General features: G+C 49.9%; 5 protein-coding genes across 5 annotated transcripts; 3 read left to right on the top strand and 2 right to left on the bottom strand.

The window, feature by feature from the left end:
* Window positions 1–2,154: 2,154 nt before the first annotated feature.
* Window positions 2,155–3,459, bottom strand: EsH8_IV_001217 (uncharacterized protein; the record flags this gene model as incomplete). Its single annotated transcript, XM_083266107.1, has 3 exons — window positions 2,155–2,187; window positions 2,245–3,046; window positions 3,146–3,459. 3 exons carry the CDS (start codon window positions 3,457–3,459, stop codon window positions 2,155–2,157), a joined length of 1,149 nt encoding a protein of 382 aa, XP_083125002.1.
* A 7,627-nt stretch (window positions 3,460–11,086) lies between these two features.
* On the top strand, window positions 11,087–13,198 carry EsH8_IV_001216 (uncharacterized protein; the record flags this gene model as incomplete). The annotated part of the gene is made up of 2 exons (XM_083266106.1): window positions 11,087–11,828; window positions 11,883–13,198. 2 exons carry the CDS (start codon window positions 11,087–11,089, stop codon window positions 13,196–13,198), a joined length of 2,058 nt encoding a protein of 685 aa, XP_083125001.1.
* A 4,354-nt stretch (window positions 13,199–17,552) lies between these two features.
* Window positions 17,553–18,584, top strand: EsH8_IV_001215 (NAD(P)-dependent alcohol dehydrogenase; the record flags this gene model as incomplete). The annotated part of the gene is made up of 1 exon (XM_083266105.1): window positions 17,553–18,584. One exon carries the CDS (start codon window positions 17,553–17,555, stop codon window positions 18,582–18,584), a length of 1,032 nt encoding a protein of 343 aa, XP_083125000.1.
* Window positions 18,585–19,365: 781 nt separating this feature from the next.
* Window positions 19,366–21,159, top strand: EsH8_IV_001214 (uncharacterized protein; the record flags this gene model as incomplete). The annotated part of the gene is made up of 3 exons (XM_083266104.1): window positions 19,366–19,833; window positions 19,939–20,718; window positions 20,794–21,159. The coding sequence occupies 3 exons, from the start codon at window positions 19,366–19,368 to the stop codon at window positions 21,157–21,159; spliced, it is 1,614 nt and encodes a 537-aa protein (XP_083124999.1).
* A 195-nt stretch (window positions 21,160–21,354) lies between these two features.
* EsH8_IV_001213 (uncharacterized protein) lies at window positions 21,355–22,500 on the bottom strand (the record flags this gene model as incomplete). The annotated part of the gene is made up of 1 exon (XM_083266103.1): window positions 21,355–22,500. The coding sequence occupies one exon, from the start codon at window positions 22,498–22,500 to the stop codon at window positions 21,355–21,357; it is 1,146 nt and encodes a 381-aa protein (XP_083124998.1).
* Between the last annotated feature and the right edge of the window lie 119 nt (window positions 22,501–22,619).

The following is a 22,619-nucleotide window of genomic DNA, read 5'->3' as shown; positions in this document are numbered from 1 at the left end:
TTGACTATACTCTGTCCTAAAGTATTGAATCCTGTTTTTGATTGGTCCAACAAGCCCGTCGGTCCTCTCCCGCAACAGAACTCTACTATATCCGCGGTGGGAATCTGTGTTTTGTCCATCCCAATTCCCTCATTGATGAGACAGTCGGAGTTCCAATGTGCCTTGTTGATGGTCTCTGACTGACTAGGCTAGCATCTTAACAGCGGCAGCCCCTCCCACCATACTGTTTGACGAAAAGTTGTCAGTAATTGTATCTAAAACCATCGAGCTGAGAATAGAGATGAACTCGGTTGACCAGACATGTGCAAAGATGTGCATAACGTACCGCGCATTGAAGAATTGGACAACTGCCGCAATCGCAATTTCCCCGGAAACCATTGGAGCAGCATGAAGGAAGATTTTGCCGTGGATTCATGAGAACATTGCGAACTACCATCGCCGGTTCGGCATTATCGCCCACTTTGGTCGGAATTGGCTCGCCCATGGCGAATGGCATAACAACCAGGGTGAGAGCCAGAACAGAGAATTGCATGATGATAAAGGTAAATTCTTGAAGGAAATCTTTCAGTAAGGTTGAAGTACTACAAGAGTACTTTCAGACAATAAACAGGAGATATCGCCCTTACTTATACTCGAGAATCCGTGAGTATATCTTCTATTATTGCTCAACTTGATGAACTTTGGCTTAGAACGCTAAGTTTCTTGAACTTACTTTCGCTTGCTACTTGAAATAGCTTCGTTGCTATTCCGATTTTGCCCGTTTTCATTGGTGGAAACCGTAATTGCTTGAACTTACTTTCGCTTGTTACTTGAAACAGTTTCGTTGTCATTCCGATTTTGAGTTTCCACTAAACTTGATGTCTCTACGAAGGCGTCTGTAACGTGGCTTGGAGAATTAAAGCTGACCTTCGGTCTCACTTGCACTAAGAGACTTGAGATTTCATTGGCCTATAGTTTGTGTTTAAAATTGGACCGCCTATTTGGTAGTAGCAGCGGGGAAGGTATTATTCAACGCCAGTTGGGAGCCACAACTCGGGAATACTCTTTCATCTGTATGTGTGTATGTAGTGGGCGGTGCTAGCTGTCGTAGATTAGCGCCAAAAGTGGTTCAGAGGAAGTATAAAATATTCTGGTGTTAAAGTTTGCAAGTGGTCTATCTGATTGTGAGAGCGCCGGCGGGAGCCGGTGGATATTGCGTGGTAATTTGGTAGTAGCAGCGGGGAAGGTAATATTCAACGCCAGTTGGGAGCTACAACTTGGGAATACTCTTACATCTGTATGTGTATGTAGTGGGTGGTGCTAGCTGTTGTAGATTAGTGTAAAAGTGGTTTAGAGGAAGTATAAAATATTCTGGTGTTAAAGTTTGCAAGTGGGCTATTTGATTGTGAGAGTGCAGGCGGGAGCCGGTGGAAATTGCATAGTAATTTGGTAGTAGCAGCAGGGAAGGTAATATTCAACGCCAGTTGGGAGCTACAACTTGGGAATACTCTTACATCTGTATGTATGTGGTGGGTGGTGCTAGCTATTCGTAGATTAGCGTAAAAGAGGCTCGGAGGAAATATAGAATATTCTGGGGATAAAGTTTGCAAGTGGTCTATTTGATTGTGAGAGCGCCGGCGGGAGCCGGTGGATATTGCGCGGTAACAATTAAGTTCAACAGCAGCGGGTTCTCGAGACCTCCTAGACTAATGAGGTTGTATACAGCCTGATGCCGGAAGAGCCGGACAGGTAGACAGTGGCGACGTGGGACGGCAGCGGAGCGGTGTAATTCGCCCGTGTTGACGAATACATGTATTAGTCGGAACACGCTTCCTTTAATCGGTTCCGTTCTTTTATCTAAGGAACAAACGAAGAAGACACGAGCGACAAGAATACTGTGAACAATGGGCTCAAGGCATGCATATACACCACGGCATAGTTTTACCCCGAAACGACACTTGGCCGAGTCAATCATAGTGAAGCTTCAACGGTTTGGTAGTGGTCATAAACACTGGTGTAGCAAATATTTGATTGAGGGGTATCAATTCGCGGTCAAAGGCTAGATACAGCTAGAAAGAGAAGGGTATGTACAGCACAAACGTGGTATCTTTTTTCAAATGTCGTGCAAATCCGCTGTGAAGGCCCCTCAATATCTCAGGAACACGGACGACCCATTTAAGAGTACCAGTTGTTAGGAGTCCACTTGACCTGCAGAGCATGTTAGAATGTGAAACAAGAGGTAGGTTCGCGAGTGGCGTCACTTACGTAGCTGGCGTCAATCTTCTTCAGGTCAGGAACACCAAGGTTGCCGGCGTCGATGGCAATCTCGTGCTTGAGGAGCTCGATGGCCTTCTCGACACCCTCCTGGCCGAAGACGTTGGCGTACATGAAAGGACGGCCGAGGCCAACAGCCTTGCAGCCAAGGGCAAGGAGCTTGAGGGCGTCAGCGCCGTAGCGGATACCACCGTCGGCGTAGATCTCGATCTTCTGGAAGATCTCGGGGTCCTTCTCGTAGATCTCAAGAGCAACCTCGAGGGAGGAGGGAGCACCGTCGAGCTGGCGACCACCGTGGTTGGAGAGGATGATAGCGGGAACGTTGTTCTCGACGGCAGCCTCGGCATCCTCGACGCTCATAATACCCTTGATGATGATGGGCAGGTCGGTCATGTTGGCGAGCTTGTGGTACTCGTTCCAGGTGATCAGGGAGTACGAGGAGTCAGCGGAGCCGACACCGAAACGGGCGGCACGGTGACGGTTGCCATCGGCGGCGGAGTCAACGGTGTAGACGATACCGTTGGAGCCGGAGGCCTTGATGCGGTCGAACAGGACCTGGGTGGCGGTGTCGTTGGAGTCAAGGTACACCTGCTGGAAGGAGACCTGACCCTCGGCCTTAACCTCGGCGATCTGCTCGATGGTCTTGGAGGCGTACAGGGCGGGCATGTACAGAATGTTGCCAGCGGCGGCGCCCTTCATCAGGTTGAGCTCCGCATCGGGGTGACCGTAGCCAGCGCGAGCAGCGGGGCTGATGAAGAAGGGGGCAGAAAAGTTGTGTCCCAGGATAGTGGTGCTGCGCGAGTCAGCGGGTTGCACTGCAGCCAAGAAACATGCATCACACGACGTTCCGGGGAACAGTTCGTCTGAAGACGTTCTAGAAGCTCGGACTTACTTGAGGGTGGACTCGATGTTGGTGATGTCAACCATGACGCGGGGGCGAAGGCGGTAGCGGCTGAAAACCTCGAGGTTGTTGCGGTACGACCACTCGCCGGCAGCACCGTTGCGGTAGTAGGTGTAGTTCTGGAGGGGAAGGTAGTTGCGGGCAGCGAACTCGAAGTCGGGGAGGCCGACCATCTGGCTCAGCTCGGGCAGAGAGCCAACGGCGAGGTCACCAAGGACGCCATCAATGCCGGTGTCGGGCTCGTTGAGGAACGGGCGAGCGGCGATGGCGCCGGTGGCCAGGGCGGAGATGAGAGCAGCGCGCATGTTGTCGGATAAAGAGCGAATGGTAGTGAGTGTTGGACGGTTAGCACCTGTGCTTTGAGCTGGCTTTCGAGATCGGCAGGAGATGCTGTCTATTTATCATGGAGAGGGAACACGTCAAAACCCCTCTCCCCTATACTTGACAAAGTCCTTGGTATTCCACCTGAGCCTCCTTGCTCATGTCCGCATTCGGTTCACTGAGATGGCCAAGGATTTGCTACCGAAGGTATCAACGAGCCCCATGACGTGAGCCATGGGTGTCGCTGAGCACCACACTAGGAGAAGCCCGCACACTGGGGACGGCGGCCCCGTCTAACGTTGAGATGACAGAGACTGGAGACTCGTTCTCGCATGAACCCCCTACGTAGAAGGATAACTGCATGCAAGGAAGGTCAGACTTGGCGGACGGGCGTCCTTGATTTTTTCGGACAAGTCGGGTGGTCCTCGGTAGTCCCATTTAACTCGCTGGCGGGGCAAACCAGGCCCAAAATCGGATCCTTGACTGGCCTGTCAACACACAGTGGCGGAGGAATTGCACGGGGGCAGCAGCAATGGTTCAAACTCAGATAGACGATGTCGACCCGCTGCCAAGGCTAATGGTGCTGCAAAGCCTCCCTGATCCGGGGAGAAGACCGTTATCAGATCTGGTGTCGTGGGCCATTGAGTGCCGTCCTCGATCCTTGAACTGACGTATCAAATTGATGGATTCCGTCGGGATGGAGCTAGTTTCCGTTTTTTTCGGTGCGTGCGCCCCCCAATTCACCCCTGGAAGTTGAACGCAGGGATGGAATCGGAAACTGACTCGTCCTGACAGGAGATTTGGCAGCTTAATAACTCGCTGTTCTAGCTGAATAATGATTAAGCCAAGCAATGGGCTACGTCGTTCTGCGCATGTGGCCACCACATGACAGCCCAACTGGGCGACGGGGCTTGGGTAAGCGCGCGGGTGGTGACGCTAGGGATTGTGACGCCTGGAAGCGAGTCCCAGATGTCTGGATGGTGATTCTGGCCCGGTCCTAGGAGAGAGCCCACCTCACGGACAAACTGCTGCTCCCGACAATGGAGGATTAGGGCCCCGAGAGGCTCGGTCGAGTTCCGATGTCGTGAAGTCTAGTTCCAACTTTTCATGTTATCGTTCATCTCAGGTCCTCTGCGTGTTTTGGGTGCCAATAGTACCAGGTTAATGCTACCTGCACACAGCCTTCCCCTCAGACCCCCCCTTTATTGTTTGGTTTTCGTTTGTTCTTGAGTGAATGTTATGCTTGAATCATCCGGTGTCTAAAAAGCATTATGCTGTTTTCTTCTTGAACTAGACAGCAGGGATAAGCCGCCCTCCCGGCACAAACAAGGTAGGTCGCATTTTCCATCACAATATTTCAATGCTACCTACTGAATTCGCCTATACCGTATCTGCGAAGCGAGATTCAGTTGGATTCCTCCCACCTTCTAAACGGGTTCTATCCGAAGAGAGGCCAGTACGAAAGACTCAAAATTTTACCTTTAACTCGCGCAACTAGTTCCCGTTCTTTCTTCGCGAAAATTTCCGACGACTCGGCAGGGGGTCCCATTCAGGCATTGTCAGCCTGTTTACGGATTTATCATCGGCCCTTACATCAAGACCCATGCGGAAGTTGTCGACCTTCCGGATTCAGTTTGTTCCCGGTGGCAACCGGGCCATGACACAACTCGTCCCGGAGCTACCGCAAGGTCAGAATTTCTACCAAGCATTCAAAAAAATTTCACAATAAAATTCTCATGCCATGTGAGACGCTGCGCCCGGCCAAGAAATCGTCAAATGCAGAAAAACTCTCGATTGCGACATTGAGGCAACCGACCAGGGTTTCAATTTTCGTCATCTCGTATTGGCCATCAGACTACAGCGCACTTGCTCTCGCATATCCGTAGCGATTTCAACAGTAGACAGTTTGCCAACTTATCTAGTGTACTGGATTTAACTTTATGACACCCGCACACAATTACAGCGCAACTTGTAGTAGGATTTGCATGTAGCCGACACACTCGTGCGAAGCAAATCTCTCCACACTCAATCTTTTATCGGGTCGCTTTTACCAGCTTCATATCTTGACGATAAAAACCCGGGTCAAACAAACGCCCATAGCGCTAGATAATTGGTCGCTATTGAACTGCGACTTTCGTCATTGGGTTTTCCCAACCATGAAAAGGAGTTACGTGATATATTGCCCACCGTCCACGTTGCGTGCATCATACAAGGAAACTGGTGTAGGACCTTGGCCATGATCATGTTTGTGGAAGGTGGGAGTGCATCGGGATGATCACTCCCGTTACAACTATCCCCAATCTTGGAATGCAGAATGTTGTTCGGAAGCTTCAACGTGGTCAACCGGGTAGCGGCTCCCACGCGGGAATGCATTAAGTTACCGCGATAAATACCGGAACTGCATGAAGTGGCTGCATCTAGGCTGCACCGCACAGTTTGGTTCCATTGGCATTGGACTAGCGAACATGCACTGCTGATCCTATTCCCACCTCCGAAGACAAGTTGTTGATAACGCCTTGGGAGCCGAGACATCTCGGGCAACCGCCGACCTTCCAAATGGGCTTTCGGTCCATCGCGATTTGGACCGAGGTGGTGGGTAGCGACCAGTCCTCGGATATGAGCCGGCTCAATTAGTGGATCACGGGACCCCAACTTCCCTAAGTTAAGCCGAGCCCTCACCGACCGGGACACTCCCGCGCTTCCGTTGGATGACTACAGAATATCCAACAGCGGACCATCATTGCTGAAGATACAGGCCCTCAGGAGTCTCGTGTCCGCCACAAGTGCAATGGTCTGCATCCCAAAGCCTGACTGGAAGTTTGGTCGACATCATTAACGGACAAAACGTGCGTGTGGACAAGGTAGGCATCTGTGTCCACACCAATGAAACCTGCAAGGGGATCCATATATTGATCTGCAATCTAGCCCAGGAACCCGACCGCTCAACTGCTCTTTTGGGTCATTGAGGCCTCAGCACCTTCCAGAAGGTTATTTCGGCCCTGTGGTTTTACCTGTAACCAAATGCTTATTCTTGGCTGCAGCGATGACACTCTGCAATCGTCCTTTCACAGGTTTCAACCCCTGCAGATCCAAGCTTTTGGCGAAATGAACAACCACATGCAGGGTGGGAAGAGTCACATAACAAATTTGCGTTAAAATTGGCCAACTCCTGGTGGCAGTTTCGTAGCCCAAGCGTTGGTTGTATAATAGCAAGACAGCGGCGCCTACTTATTCTGAGACCGCACCTGTCTTGAAATACCCAAGGGACTCTTTTATTACGCGACCTGATGCTGATCTGATGGATTCGTGAAATGCAGGTTATTTCGGCTTCAGTCGAAATCACGCAGTTGTCCATATCCTCGATGTGTCTCCTTGTTCAGGGATCGTCCGCTGATCGTCTGTAAAGCGCCCAGCCATGACGACGACTTCGGTGCAGAGACGCTCCTCGTTGCTGAAGTCAGTTGTGATGGGCACCTGGCTGTTGCACTTACAGGCTTGTTGACTAACGCAGGACCCACAAGGCAGTTCCTCATGTGGTCGAGGTAGAGCAATTCACTCATCCATTGCATGGATCCGAGTCATCCACCCAACAGTCTGACTGTTGTCGACGGTTTCCCGTTTCTCGGTTGAACAAGGAATGCTCCGCTTTTACACTTACAGCTCCCCCAAACAGCACAACTTCAATTACCTCTTCAACGCCAAAAACATCCGTTTTGAATCTAGAAACTCTGTCTAGGTATTCTGAAGCATTCAAAGCACTCCTGGTTGCGGGTTTCAAAGATAAAATCCTGCAGCTGCTGATAGGGGTGGATGGTTTTGTTGTCGAAGCGGCCAGTAACAAAAGCGGCGGTTTCTTTTTTCACCCACTTGCCCGTCAAAACCACGTAGTTTGAACCTGTGGGCCTAGACTCCCATGTGGCGTCAGCCAACTGTCCACTTTGACCCGTTTCCTGCACATATGGATACTACACTATGTAGCCAAGCAGTGCCAAGGACGCGTTGTTCCTAGGGAAATAATATACTGCATCGGAGGAGGGGGCTTAAGGGTCGGGATGTGGCGAGACGTCTAGGTCAACGTTTTATTTTAATCCTTATACCCCTGCGAACGCGGTATGTTCTCCAACAGAATGGTTTTCCCCGGGTTCAACTTGAGCTTGATCCAATCCAACAGAAGATGGCGGGGCCATTGTTCACCTCCGGTCCGGCGATCGGCTATATCCTAGTGTAATTCCTTACCGGCCGACGCGACGCTGCTACCGACAACCACTATCACTAGCCGCTGTGCCAGTTCCCACTCAATCGGAACAGGCTCAATCATGCTCACGTGGTGATGTAGCGCTTTACTTGAAACTTGACTTCCCCTAGAGTACGTTACTCTATGGGTTCAGATGCAGATGTGTTGGCTCTTATTGTGAGCATGTTAAATTGAGATACACAGATAACTTTGTGACTGCCGCCACACTTCTACACCACTGCTCGGCAATTTGGAGGGATTGTCTTGTAGTTGATCAAAGCCAATATGCCTGTACTCAACAAGGGATACAGGTGCACCTTTTCTTATTTACGTTAAGGCTTTAACTAACTCCATGGCAATCCCTAGCCAGGCTGGTGAGCATCAGGGCAGAATGTCGCGAGGAGTAGCTGTTCCATCGCCAATCTTTTCTTCTTTTAAGTTGCTCTTTCCACAAGGGCTTAAAAAAAAATATTTAGCAATTCTCTATTTCCTTCTTTCGTCTAATTTTTTGCTGTACGTCGGCGCCCTTGCTGTGGTGCCGTTTCCGCTGTGGACTTGATATTCATTGAGCCTACAACAAGTATCAAGGCTGCAATGGGCTCAGACAGCTTGTATCTAGATACTTGGTCATTTTTCAATGTCTCCTTAATCACTTCAACCAACGTTACGTATCCGTCGCATTCGTTACCTAGTCATGCGAAATAATTGTATAATATACCATGTCTTCCAACAGTGGGTGACGACAACGCCGACACAAGAGAATATTTTAAAATTCTGTACTCCTCTAACATGCATGTAGAATGGAGAAACTATCAGTTTCAATGTCGGTCTTCCTCATCAGCAACTCGGGCAATTTTCCTACCGTTGGCTACGCTGCAGTTTTGCTTTTCACATTCTCACCGAATACCTGCAAACTCCCCTTCAAACCGGTTGGGGCAAATTTTCTTTGGTAAAATTCTCACGAGGGGATTATCATGATTAATGTTTCCCCGGTTCCAATAGAATTTTACTTTAGCCTGTGCTAGACACTGTTGTGTGGCACGCCAATGATGCAAGCGCCAAGATGTTGGGCTGTTCAAGATGGTATTCACATGCTTATTCACCGTCCCAAATGTGAATTCAAGACCGCCGTGAGAATTAAAACTGTCCCTCTTTCCCATCTAAAGGAGAAAATAGCTGTTTGGCGAACCTGTTAACATGGAAATGACAGAAGAAGCCTGTTTCAAAGGTACAAATTGGCGTTAAGTGGAAATTTGTGAATAAACAAGACGATCATGAGTCGAAGATATTCACACAGCATTTTATGTACTGTTGTCGGCTACATGAAGATCCGTGGAGTGTGCTTTGCATATCATGCTCTTCTGCGATAGCACCTGGCTATACTGACGTTATATTTGTTCTCTCTGCGACGTGGGCATTGGAAAATTGCTGCCTGGAACAGAACACCCAAGTCGGACCAGTTATTGTTTTGGTAAGTGAAGTAAATGAAAACAATTGGTGCAACTTCCAATGCCCATGTCACTGTATCATGTATTAGAGTTGTGGAGATCACTAGTTGGCATGCAGGAAAGAGAGTAGCTATTCGTCGTCTTTGATCTACTTTCCCTCGTCGGTGTTGATAGCGAAGTAGATAGAAGGAAGTATCGCTTTAGGATTAGCTCACGGATTTGTATCGAGTGGTTTATTTATATGTGCTGGGCGTTGAAAGCTGTATAATGCATTAGTCTCTACTTCTCATGTAGCACAATACGGTGGGTGAAATATGTGCGATACGCGTATTCGGCTGATTGTCCCGTGTATCGGTAATGGCAGTAACACGATCACTAAACAGACCCAAGAACTAGGTACTGAGACTAAAATCCAGCAATTGAGCTTGAAGTCTCCTCAAACTACTTCGATTTGATGACGTAGTGCGATACATCCGCGTGTCCAACTTGGAGTATACGAGTATAACCCCTATCACCATTCGTCATTGCCAGCTGCATGATGGTCTTAGTTAAGTGTAATTACGAGGCGAAGCAACCCAAGATGGTAGACTGACCACGTCAATACGGCAAACACCCATAATTAATATCCTAGCGGCCTCGAAAATTTGTATGTGTGCTTTCGGTGCCAAATTCTGTAGCGGTTGAGCCCTTTATATATTACCTGCTGTCTCGTCATAATCATCGAGGCGTCCGTCGACGCTTACCACATCTGAGGACGGGACCAATCAAAATTCTTCCAGTCACTTTCACGGGTTTAAACTAGCTATATCTTTGCAAAATGAAACCTCTCTTCAGGTTTGCTACTGTTTCAAACTTGGTCTTCTGTGTTTGTCAAGCAAGCCCACGGCCCCCATCCACCCAGAATGCGCACGACTTTCTTGATCCACCTTCCAGCCAACGTCCCAGGTTCAGGTACTGGCTTCCAGACGCCAGTGTTGACACTGCAACAGTTAAATCCGACATTCTATCAGCTGGAAGCATTGGAGCTGGAGGAGTAGAGTTTGTGCCATTCTACAACTATGGAGGCGAACTCGGACCGCCTCCTTTGGGAGTTGACTGGTCTTACCATGGCTTCGGAACTCCATCCTATCTCCAACAATTCATCTCAGCCTTAGAGGCTCACGAGGAAGCTGGTATGGTCATGGATTTCTCACTAGGCCCGAATCAGGGCCAAGGTATCCCAGCTCACAAGGATGATGATGGTCTACAATGGGACTTGGTGAGTGACCCATATGAATGTTCATCGTGGGAAATGACAATCACGTCGTTAATATCTTGCTGCAGGTTTCAATCACCCAAACACTCCCAGGCGGAGGTGTGTTTGATCAGATAATTCCAGGTTGGACACAAGGGGAGCTTGTTGCCGCCATCTCCGCTGTTATTGTATCCAGTGCAAACGTCTCTTACAATGTGACGGGACCCACCGGTGCGACCACAGTCACTTACGAGGACCTCGTGTTGAAGAATGGTTCTCTCACAGATTTGACTTCCATGGTTTCTGAAAGTGGCAGGTTAAGCATGAACTTGACAGCTACCTCGCCGGATGAATTTGACTACGGGTTGTTTTTCTTCTTTCAGAAGCTATCGGGGAACAAAAACGTCCACTTTGCTTCTAATGGATCTCAAACAATTTGGGACAGTGGATCCTACGTTGTAGACCATTTTAGCGCCAAAGGTGCTCAGAAGGTACAAAGGTTCTGGGAGCAATACATATTGACCGACAGCGTCAGAGATCTTCTTAAGAAAGTTGGCCACTATGGTATTTCGCCCCTCAATATTGAACTATGCTAAAACTTTAACTAATTTGCATGGATGCTAGGGTGGGAAGACAGTATGGAGATACGATCCAACATTTCTTGGACAACAAGTCTACCTCAAAGATTCGAAGAGATGTTCGGCTATGATGTTCGGCTCTATCTTCCCCTCATCATGTTCGGGAACAACAACATCAACCTCCAGAATGATTCACCCGGAAGTACTCGGTGTACCATAGATACCCTGGACCAAGGGGAGGGATACATTAACGACTATCGAGCGACTTTAGCTGCGGGGTACCAGGAGTACTTGACTACTCTTTCACAATGGCTCCAAACTCTGGGACTCGAGCTGTCTGCTCAGCCATCCTACAACATGCCCATGGATATGGAAGCATCGATTCCCTACTTGGACGCCCCGGAATGCGAAAGTCTCCAATGGCACGATAATGTTGACGGTTACCGACAGTTTTCGGGCCCAGCAAACTTGGCTGGAAAAACCGTCATCTCCAATGAACTCGGCGCTGTATTTGGTCGGGCATACAGCCTTTCCATCCCCGAGCTGTTATTTGCCATGAATCGCGCAGTCTCAGGCGGCGTGAACCAATTCGTCATCCACGGCCAGGCGTATTCCGGTAACTATGCTCAGACAACATGGCCAGGGTATACTGCCTTCGCGTACTATGTATCGGAATTATACTCGAAAAAACGCCCAGACTGGGACAACGGGCTTCACGACGCCTTGGACTACATGGCGAGAATTCAACACGTTCAACAGACAGGGGTCCCGAGAACAGATGTCGCTTTTTACAACAAGCAAACTGTAACTGATCCCAACATGGGGACGATATACACCTTCGATGACCTTATTGCTGGAGGTATGTTCCCAGCTCGTTTTCAGGCATAATGAGAACGCTGACAACCTTGAGCAGGGTGGTCATACACGTACTTGTCGCCCGACAACTTCGCTCTGCTGCAGGCCCGTGTTAATGGAAATGTGCTTGCGCCGGATGGCGCAAGGTTTCAGGCACTGGTAGTGCTTGGATCTCAAAATCTGACTGACACGTCCTTGTTACAGATAACGGAATTCGCGAAAGCCGGATTGCCAATCATACTAGCGGGCCGTGTCCCTGGACAATACGCTACTCAAAACAAGACCGCTGCCGACAATGAGTCTTGGAATGCCATCATGATGGAATTTCTGAGTAGCGACAATGTGTATCGTGTAGCCGAGGGCGAAATTGCCGCCAAGCTCGACTCACTGGGCATCAACCCAAGAGTAGGCGTCCAGACAAATGGCACATGGTACACCACATGGCGAGAGGATGCATCAGAAGGCATAGAATACGCTTACATCTTTGGTGACACCAGTCCGGCATCTGGTGAACTAATCGTTCAGTCAATCGGCACTCCTTACTTCTTTGATGCTTGGACAGGAGCCCGGGAACCGGTTTTGAACTACAAGGTCAACGGCTCCGCAACGACCATACCAATCAACCTTGCGGGAAATCAAACAAAGATCATTGCTTTTTGCCATACTCCTACAGAAGACATGCAAACACCCGATATCCACTTATCGGATTTGCCACCACATGTTCTAGGTTACACTGCGGAGGAAGATGCAATTATACTACACGTTGCTGCATCCTCGGATCCGACAATAATTACCTTGTCAACAGGATCTCAGGTCTATCATGACAGCCAAGCTCCGGCTTCATTTGCGCTGGAATCATGGGAGCTAGTCCTGGAACACTGGGAGGCACCGGATAATCTGAATGACGCATACATCACTGCCGTCAAAAAGAACACAACACATCAACTTGACCGTCTGATCTCTTGGACAGGCATCCTTGCCGCTACAAACACTTCGGGCGTTGGATATTACTACACGAATTTCAGCTGGCCGCCGGTCTCACCCAGTGAAAATGTTACCTCGCTGGGAGCATACATCAGCTTCCCACCAGTACTGGACGCAATTACAGTTTACATCAATGAGATCCGACTCCCGCCTCTCGACTATACCGACCCTGTCGCCGATATTACGCCATACCTGGTCGAGGGCGATAACCAGCTTGTTGCGGTGGTGCCGAGCACAATGTGGAATTATATTCGTAGCATTATATCGGATATTGAAACTTCGGGTCGACGGGTCTCACAGTTTGAGAGATTTCCAAAAACCGAGAATGGATTGGTTGGGGTGGTTAGGATTATACCGTTTGAACATTTATTTATTCAAACATCCATGTAGAATGTCGCCTTTGCGAATGTGCTAGGCGAAGGCACTCTGAAGCTTTCTTGATTATTTACTCATCTGTAACCTACTAGCAATAAGTAGAATAGTTACAATGACATGGAGAACTTTTGCGACAAGGTGTAGGTTTCTATGTGAGCAATGGTGCGGTTTGCCCAAAATTTCAAGGCTATACACTACCACAACCGTCTCTCCATCAAATTAGACGCATCTTTCTTGAATTGGGAGGATTCCCTAGTCTGCTACTGTGTTCTATGTGACGCAGTTCTGTTTAGAAATTACCATACGAAGCGGTCACGACACGCCATTAAGCTTTGTAGTCTCAAACGCCACAATAATCACAATGGCTTACTATTATGACGTGCAACGTCGACAAATATTAACTCGGCAAGCGCAGCAAGTAAAGTCTCTCTCTCTCTTCCCCAAATTGTGGATGCACAAATAGTTCAGTGAAGTCAATCGTCTCAACTTTCAAGCAAGCCTTCCAGGCTTAGAGGGTGATGTGTGTTTTGACCGGGAAACCATTGTTGATCTCACACTTTGGATCATTGATGGCTTGGGAGTTTATCTTCAGTGTTTTGAGCTGTTCAACCATTGTGTTCAATTAAGTCATTTTAAAGCTGACACAGACCACGCCAGCCTGCTTGGCAGACGAGCCCGAGCGCCTAGTGAGATTGATTCTCAAATTCGGCTTTTGGCGCATTCCTAATTTTCGCTTGTTCAATACGAATATTGGCTGGGGAATCGGCAGATTTTAGGCGCCTAGGCTGCCATCACCAGGGCGGGTGGTAGTCGGTGACAGAATGGGCACTTGCCCCGACTCCTCGGGACGCGGGCTGCAAATCATAAGCTCATGTCGGCAGTGTATTTCAAGAAGGGCAATCATAGTCCTTGAATAAGATTAGAATGGTCAAGAGGCATTTTAGGCGATGATCCACCCGGCTGAAAATGCCTCGCACTTGACGTTGGGGCGCAGACGTTGTTGACAGAGACCATTCGGGGCAGAAATCCTACCTGGGGAAATGAAAACAGGGCGGACAAATCTGCCTCGTGCCTTGTTCAGGGCAGGTCATGCAAGGGGCGAATAGATTGAACCGCTGTACTCGGGCGTTGTGCATGCCACCATGCCAGCAGGGTCTTGGACGCTAAACCCAATCCTCTGACCGCAGCTTGTCAATGACCACGCGTGCGACCAGTTGAATGCGGGCTTAGCGGGTGCATCCGTCAGGCTCACCCAACTTGAAGAGGCGCGGAATCGGCAACGCTTCAAAGACATCAAACGGCTTGGCGCACCGCTCCCGAGACCAGTATTTCGGGCCATGCTTTCAGTTTGAACGAAGAGGATTTAAAGATGAGGCTTTGTCACCTTGTGCTCTAGATCATCATTCAAGCCCTTCCCGACTTTGGCGTATAACCAACTGCATCATGTCGACACCCATCACCGTATTCGAGGACCCATGGCCGAATGAGAAAGCCAAAACCCCCCTCTATTCCGCTGCCGCTGTGAGCATGACCTCCCTCAGCTTCAAACACTAAACTGACAGTCAACTAGCAACACCTTGAGATTATCGAGATTTTCCTCACGCTTCTCCCTTACTTCAAACATGACAATGAAGGGAAAATCCACAACGAAGCTCTAGCATATTCGGAATGGCGCTACATCTCCTATCTCCGCTTCCTCTATCTGTTTGGAGTAGCGCCAAATGACTGCCCCCCACCATGGTCGGTTACCCGTCTCTTCTCACCAAAAGTATGACTCTAACCAGATGCCAGGGACGTTGCTATTATCTGGTACTGCCATCTTCTCTCTCCCGGCCGGTTTCACCGTTATTTGTGGGACGCCAACTACAGAGATTACGGCTTAAACCACCACCAGTTCCCATTAACACACTTACTTCATCTCTTTAAATCCGGCAAATGGACACACCGAAAGACGCAGCATAAATGGGATTCTCTTGACCACGGCATTGGCAAAATTGCCGCAGGAATACCCTACCAGCTTTGGTCCTCTCCGCCGTGGGAGACCAAGCGAAAATCCCGTCTGTTTTCCATCATCTCTGCCAGAAAAACCAGCGACAAAACACACATAGACCCAATCATCAACGTATGGAAGGGCGGGGTAAAATGGCGCAACACTTTCGTCAAAGATCTGTACAGTCTCTCTGAATACACGGAGTTCAGATTGGGAAAGAGACCAAAAGATTTCCTGAGGCCTGAAGCACAAAATAGGAGGGGAGAATTATACGAGCTGACCAACTGGCGGACTCTCCAGGATCTTCGGTACGCCTTGGATCGCCAAGTCGGGTTTTGGAGAGCGGCGATATACGCCAGGAACAATCATGTGGATTTTGTCCGAAGTCTTCGTGGAGCGACTCATGACTACGAGCGCTTCATCAAGCTTCGTGAACGGCCCCCGCTGGAGCGAACTTCTCCTTATTATATAGGTGAAGTTGAGATGGATACCATCTACCCGTTCCCCCGAGATCACACTATACTGGATACTATTGAGCCTGAATACGTCCCACCGACTCTGGCAATCGATGTCCTTTGGCACACCCACCGTTTGTTCCCCGCCAGCTATTGGGTTTGGAGCTTCAAGGTCGCAAAGAGACTTGTCGAGTTTAATCCTCGTCCTCTAGTCACCTCGTATAGCGGCTTACTAAGGAAAACACGATTGGAGTGGGAGAAGAAATACGGCGATGACTGTCCTACTCAGCTGTCCATGGGTGATGCTGGCTTGGACGATTACAGCCCAGATGCGGCGACTATCGAGCTAGTGCATCCGTCGAAAATGACTGCGAGAAGGATTCTGGGTGGTCTGAATCCAGTTAAATCAAGGATGAGGCGGACAAGAGGAACTTATTACGTCTATGACGGCGTATTTGTGACATTCGACGGCGGCGGTTGTGACGGAGGTGGTGGTGGTGGTGGCGGCGATGGTGGTGGTGGTGATGGCGGAGGAGGTGGTGGTGGTGATGGAGGAGGTGGCGGGGGAGGCGGAGGTGACTAGTTTGACAGTGTAAGAATGCTAGCCGAATAATAGAACTAGAAATAACCAAATAATTGCGAGTTCTAAAACCCATAGTCAATGTCTCCTAGACTTTGACTTCAGTTATATACCTCAAACTAAAAGTATGTATCCAAAGCTCGTGGCTTATTCAAAGCATTATGCATTTCTATTGGCACATAATTCATCTTCGTTATTCTCATTTTCAACAGATTATGACCTGTAATAACATCTCGGTTGTTCTCACAGCCGTGAGCCACAACATGTAAGGTCCTAATTGAAACTATCCACGTACGATGCTGTTTTAACATTTTGCAGTAGAAATGTCAGGAAATCACTACTACCAACCATTGTTTTTGCTGTCACATACAGCTTTGTTACCAACTGTTGCATAGAATTGGTCAATGGGGAAACTTATATAACGCGGGCGTATGAATACTTTTTTTTACCTACTAAGGATCGCAGTACTAAGTCCCATTTACCTAGAGGGATTCGAAAGCGAAAGCAAAAGTGGCAAACCAGGCTAGCAGGATCTACTATCGTGTCAGAGGCCCTTTATTTTGAAATACCCGTCACCAGTATGCCATTTGTGCTTATACACTAGATCTCCCCAAGCTCTTTGGATGGATATCGAGTGTTTTGGGGACTGAGGTATTGGAATGCCTCCGTCGTCTATGAACCAGAAACCTGACAGTAGAAATAATAAAACATTTGTTGAGAGAAGCCGCGCGGGACCTTAGAGTTGACGTTAATAACTGCTGAGAGACTGTAAAGCCACGAGTCTTTACTGAAGACTGATGGAGCGACGCAACAGTGACGCCGCAAACCAGAGTTGGTTATCACCAATACTCTACGAATCATACGTGGTTATCTATCCCTGCAAGCCACACCAAAAAGCATCACTTTCAGCTGAATTGTATTCTCCAATTGCTTAGGTTTTTATTTTATTTTGATTGCGATCAACAATGTGTTGTTAGAGTCTGTCCGTCGGGGAATGACGATAATCCACGGGTCAAAAAAGTCGCAGCTAACAATGAAATTTCAACGTGTTATCATATGCCAATGCAATATGACGCCGGGAAACACGTATAGGTGTTTAAACCCGAAGAAGTGAGTTGAGGTATATATACCTCACGTCATCCGGGCATATATTGCCGCATTGGGTAGATGCGAAAATCCGCTCCGCATCTCCGCTGCACCCCCCACCGCGTAGGCTGCGGAGTAGCTACTGAGAACCCGTTCAATAAAACCAATGTACGCCTACTGCATGTAGGTCGAAACTTTGAGTTTATTCATCCCTCCCATGCCAAACCTTATCAACATCACCAGCCCGAAACCGCAAATATGGCATCCACTATGAGAGCTTGGCAATATTCTACCATCGACAGTAAACTCGAAGAATGCTTGAAGCTTGAGGATCTACCCGCTCCGAACCATGCATCTCTCGGCAAGGATGAGTTGGTCGTCGAAGTCGTCAGTGCATCGCTCAACCCCGCCGACTACAAGGTCCCAGAGGCTCCTGTCGTTGGGCGTCTCCTGGTTAGCCTTCCGGCAACACCCGCCATGGACTTTAGCGGCCGCGTCGTAGCCAAGCACCCTTCAAACACCGCATTCGAGACCGGGCAGCTGGTTTTTGGCGGCTACCCTGGCATCAGCCAGAAGGGCACCCTGAGACAATATATCGTCATCGCGAGTTCGAACTGCGCGCCGCTGCCCGAGGGCATCGATCCCGATCACGCGGCGGCTGTCGGCACGGCGGCCACGACGGCGTACCAATCTCTCCTGCCCGACACCCTGAAGGCGGGCGGCAGGGTTCTCATCAACGGAGGCAGCGGTGGCACAGGAACTTGGGCAATCCAGTTTGCGAAAGCGCTGGGAGTCGAAGTCGTCGCGACATGCTCCACAAAAAACGTCGAGTTTTGTCGGCAGCTTGGCGCCGACGAGGTCATCGACTACAAGAAGGAGGATATCATCTCCAATCTGAAGGCCAGGGGCAAAGTGTTTGACCTTGTGATCGACAATGTCGCGAGCAGCACGGATTTGTACGACATCAGCCATACGATACTGAAACCCGGCGGCACCTTTGCGATGGTTGGAGTCGGTGAATCTCTAACTCTTTCCGGAATCTTTTCGAACCTGAAGAAGAATCTTCTCCCAACCTTCTTGGGCGGAAAACCGTACCACTTCGTCGTAATGAAGAACGAGACTGAATACTTCCGTCGGATTGCCGACTGGATGGTGGAGGGGAAGGCAAAGGCTGTTATCGACTCAACGTACTCGTTCGAGGACGTTCCAGCCGCTTACAGCAAGCTGAGAGAGGGACATGCCAGAGGCAAGATTGTAATTCACGTTGCTAATGGGACTAAGGATAGTTAATGTTATACCCGAATAAAAATGTCATGAACGTAGTATCCAATAGTGGTGTAAAACCCTCGGTATTTCTCTATATTGGCACGATTTGTGGATGACGTATCGGACGGGTGGGACCAAATTGCGACTGTCGTGCGGACAGGGTTATTGCCGGCAAGTGACATGCATCGTCTGCCGTCTGTCCCCCTCACTCATTCGAACTTATCGTACCGAAATTTGAGCTCGACTAAGGTATGTTTTGCAGACGCGGACCGTCTTTGCTCAACGCAATCATGATAGCACGACGGCAAGCCGGTTGTCTCTCGTATGAACGGTTGCTTGTCGTCGAACTGATGCGATCCATTATTTTGAAAGATACTGTAGTCCAAACATTTCGCCCTTGGCCAGCATAATGATATAATAAGACCGGATGAACTAGACCCTCTCTGTCAGTGGCGAGGCATCAGCCAAGCCCCAAGCATTTAGAGATTTTAGGGTGCCGGCACTCAGCAGTAGCTCAGACCCACATCGCATCTCAGTCGCCAATCGCGTAACACTGTATGCGCGCAACTATCTTTCCGAGGAAACAAGGGGTCAGTTGCGTCGCTAAACACCACTGTTGAGTTACGTATGCTATGTATTCTCGGTTCCAACAACCTTGTAGAATTTTGGATTTCATATTCCGGTAGTTTTTCTGTTACTATAAAGGATTCCGCAACGGCATCAAATTCAGAGATCACCAAACATCACACCACACCGTCGCGCCTTGTTATCATCCAGAACCGACACCAGAATCCATCTGCCCACGATGGCTTTCTCACTTGCGCAGTCTTGCGTACCGAGCACTTTCGCGTTGTCACTCTTTGGCGCCGAAATCCTGTCCCTCGAAGCAAACCTGGTTTCCAATTACAGCACCTCCGTCCCTGAAGCCTACCGCTACAACGCACCAGCGGTCGAGTTGAAGGATGCCACTTTCTGCAACGTGACCGTTACGTACACCCATCCCGGACAGAACGACAACATCATTGCCGAAGCATGGTTGCCACTTGACTGGAACGAGCGTTTCCAGGCAGTCGGCGGAGGAGGTTGGGCCGCGGGCCGTTTTTTCCTGTCCTACAACGCCATGTACGGCGCGCTTGCAGACGGATTCGCCACGATTACGACCGATGCAGGTCTCGGTAGTGCCGTAGAACCTACCCCTTGGGCTCAAACTAGCCTCGGAAACGTCAACCTCTACAATCTTCAGAACCTGGGATCCGTGTCCCTCAATGACGAGGTACATCTAATACAGCCCCGGTCTCCGCTGCGCTGCACCTGAACCCTCTCTCACCTGCAGTGTGTTTGCCATTGAGCCAATCCCAGCTGACCGTCTTCTATCTAGGCAATCATCGGCAAGTCTCTCATCAAGAGCTTCTATGGGCAAGCTCCAGTGTACTCCTACTGGAACGGCTGCTCCCAGGGCGGGCGCCAAGGCCTTATGCTGGCCCAGCGCTACCCGACCGCCTACGATGGAATCGGCGCCGGCGCTCCCGCCATCAACTGGAACAAGTTGATCGACTTTGTTCAGTGGCCTCAGCAGGTTATGAACGAGATGGGCGAGTTCCCGTACGGCTGCGAGCTGGATGCCATCACCGCCGCAGCTGTCTCGGCGTGTGACAAACTGGACGGAGTCGTCGACGGCATCATCTCCAACATCAAAGAATGCCTCGACTCCTTCGACCCCTTTTCCGTCGTCGGCGACACCGTCACGTGCGCCCAGACCAACGGCACCCAGAAGCTGATCAGCCAGGCTGCCGCAGTCGTTGCCAACGCTACGTGGCACGGCAGAGTCACCGCGGACGGGGTGTCGATCCACCACGGCGTCGGTCCTGGTTCCGACCTTACGGGTAACAGCCCCAAGTCTTACGGGTCGCCTGGTATTGCTGCGACAAGCTGCACGGAGAAGGGATGTACCGGCTCGCCCAGCAACCTGGGTACCTCGTGGTTCCGCCTTTTCTTGGCGAAAAATCCGGCATTCGACATGACGAACCTCACTCGCAAGGAGTTCGACGCGCTTGCCTATACTGGTGTACAGCAGTATACGTCCCTGATGGAGACAGCAGACGCCGATTTGAGAGAATTCCGAAACGCTGGTGGCAAAATGGTTACTTTCCACGGATTGGTATGTCACCCACATCATCTCTACCGAGAAATATTGCGTTTTATGATTACAGCCAGCTAACCCGTACTGTGATAGGCCGACCACGTCATCCCCCCCGGCGGTACCGAGGACTACTACAAGGCAGTGTCGGAAATCATCCCGGAGGTACGGGACTTTTACCGATACTTCGAAGCCCCCGGTCTGGCGCATTGCTTTGGTGGTTCGAGCGGCCAGCCGACCAGCCTCTTTCAACAACTCCGGGACTGGGTCGAGAACGGAACCGCGCCTGAGCGTACACCCATCAAGGTGACTGTTGGCGAAAGTGAGATTCACAACCGCATCTTGTGCCCTTACCCCCAGACATCAATCTTTAACGAAGCCTGCGGCAATGCCGCGTTGGCTGAGTGCTGGTCTTGCTCCGGGGACTTGCCCGTCTCGAACAGCACCAAGAGGTCTGCCTAGATATCGGCTGCAATCTCACTTCCTCCTCAACATCCCGATCAATGGTTTAGGATATTTTTCGCTTCAAAAGTGTTCCTCTCAGGGCACAACTCGATATTTTTAATGTGGCCAATACTATAAGATAAATCTTCAGACAGGCACTTTATGTAAATATGGTACATTGATTGTATATATGTATAAAATTTGTTCGTCAATCTAGCTCCCTCCCGGCGACGTGACACTTAACTGTTGATTGGGCCACTCGAGCCAATCTGACCAGTAAGTACCCAGATGACTAGAGGTGGCTCGGATCAGGAACTCTCCCGAATTGCCCACAGCCCAATAGTCCTTTGCCCAGTGCAGAAGCACAGCGTAATGAGCAAGAATGACGAGAGCCTCCGGCCGCCTTTGCTGCAGGAACGCAATGTACTCCTGCGAGACACGGACCGGCCATTCCTGGACGACTATAAATTTTCGATCCTTGTTTACCCGTACGCTGTGGAACAAGTACTGCAGTATCTTAACAACTTTTATGTAGACGGACTTGGTTTGTTCATTTGTCTCGCTCTCTTGGAGCCGCTGAAGCAAATCATCACACTCAGTGCCCAGAGACAGATGCGTTACATCGGCTTCCATGTGGGCTGGATCCGGTGGTGGAACATGTTGCTGTAGTTGGGCCTGGAATTTCTCCATTGATTGGCCGACTATGTTCCGGATGCCGTGATGTAAAGTCAGACACTGGACCAGCTTGTCAAGAACGGTGGGTATTGACACAGCGGTCGCGAAGGCGTCGAAAAGCACGTGTTGGCCGAGCAGAATGGAGAAGCAGAAGAGGCCCAGGACGTTTTCCTCGGTGACTACTACGTCACTGATGCCCAGCTCGCTGATGGCTCTTGACTGTAGACGAGTCGCTTCGAACTGGTAGGTGGACTTTGAATTCATATCCTCGGTGACGGTGCTCTTATGCGCAGCGGCGAATGCGAGGACCTGGTCCATCAAGTATGGCGCCTTCAATGCTTCTGTATATGCGAGGCGGAGGATATGCGCAACCTGGGGCTGTAAGGCAAGAAATGCGTCCGTCAAGGAACCGCGGAAGTGGAGAAGGAGGTCGAAGTGGAACATGCTGAAGCGTTCGGTGAAAAAGGATTCGTGCGGCCGGCTTATGTCAATCGAGATGCTTGCATCGTAAAGATTGTTTGCCGGTGAGGCCGGCTGCGAACGGTCGAAAGAAGCGACGGCGGAGCCAGGACATGGGGAGGGTGAGGCGGAAAATGTGAAGGAATCCCCACCGGGATGAAGCCCCGGGGAAGATGTGGTGGAGAGTTGTGAGGATGACGATGGTGTCGGCAGGTTGCTGGCCATCTCTTGATAGGAACATGGCGTCCCCGCAGTTCGGCATCTGATGCATAGTGGATGTGTCTCGTCGCATTTGACTTTGCGCCTTTTGCACTCTTTGCATCCGAGGCGGGACTTTCTATGCT

This window comes from Colletotrichum jinshuiense, chromosome 4 (assembly GCF_051148585.1).
Source record: "Colletotrichum jinshuiense chromosome 4, complete sequence".
Taxonomy (NCBI): domain Eukaryota; kingdom Fungi; phylum Ascomycota; class Sordariomycetes; order Glomerellales; family Glomerellaceae; genus Colletotrichum; species Colletotrichum jinshuiense.
Note: the sequence above shows the minus strand (reverse complement) of the source record. Positions and strands in the feature narration are given on the sequence as shown.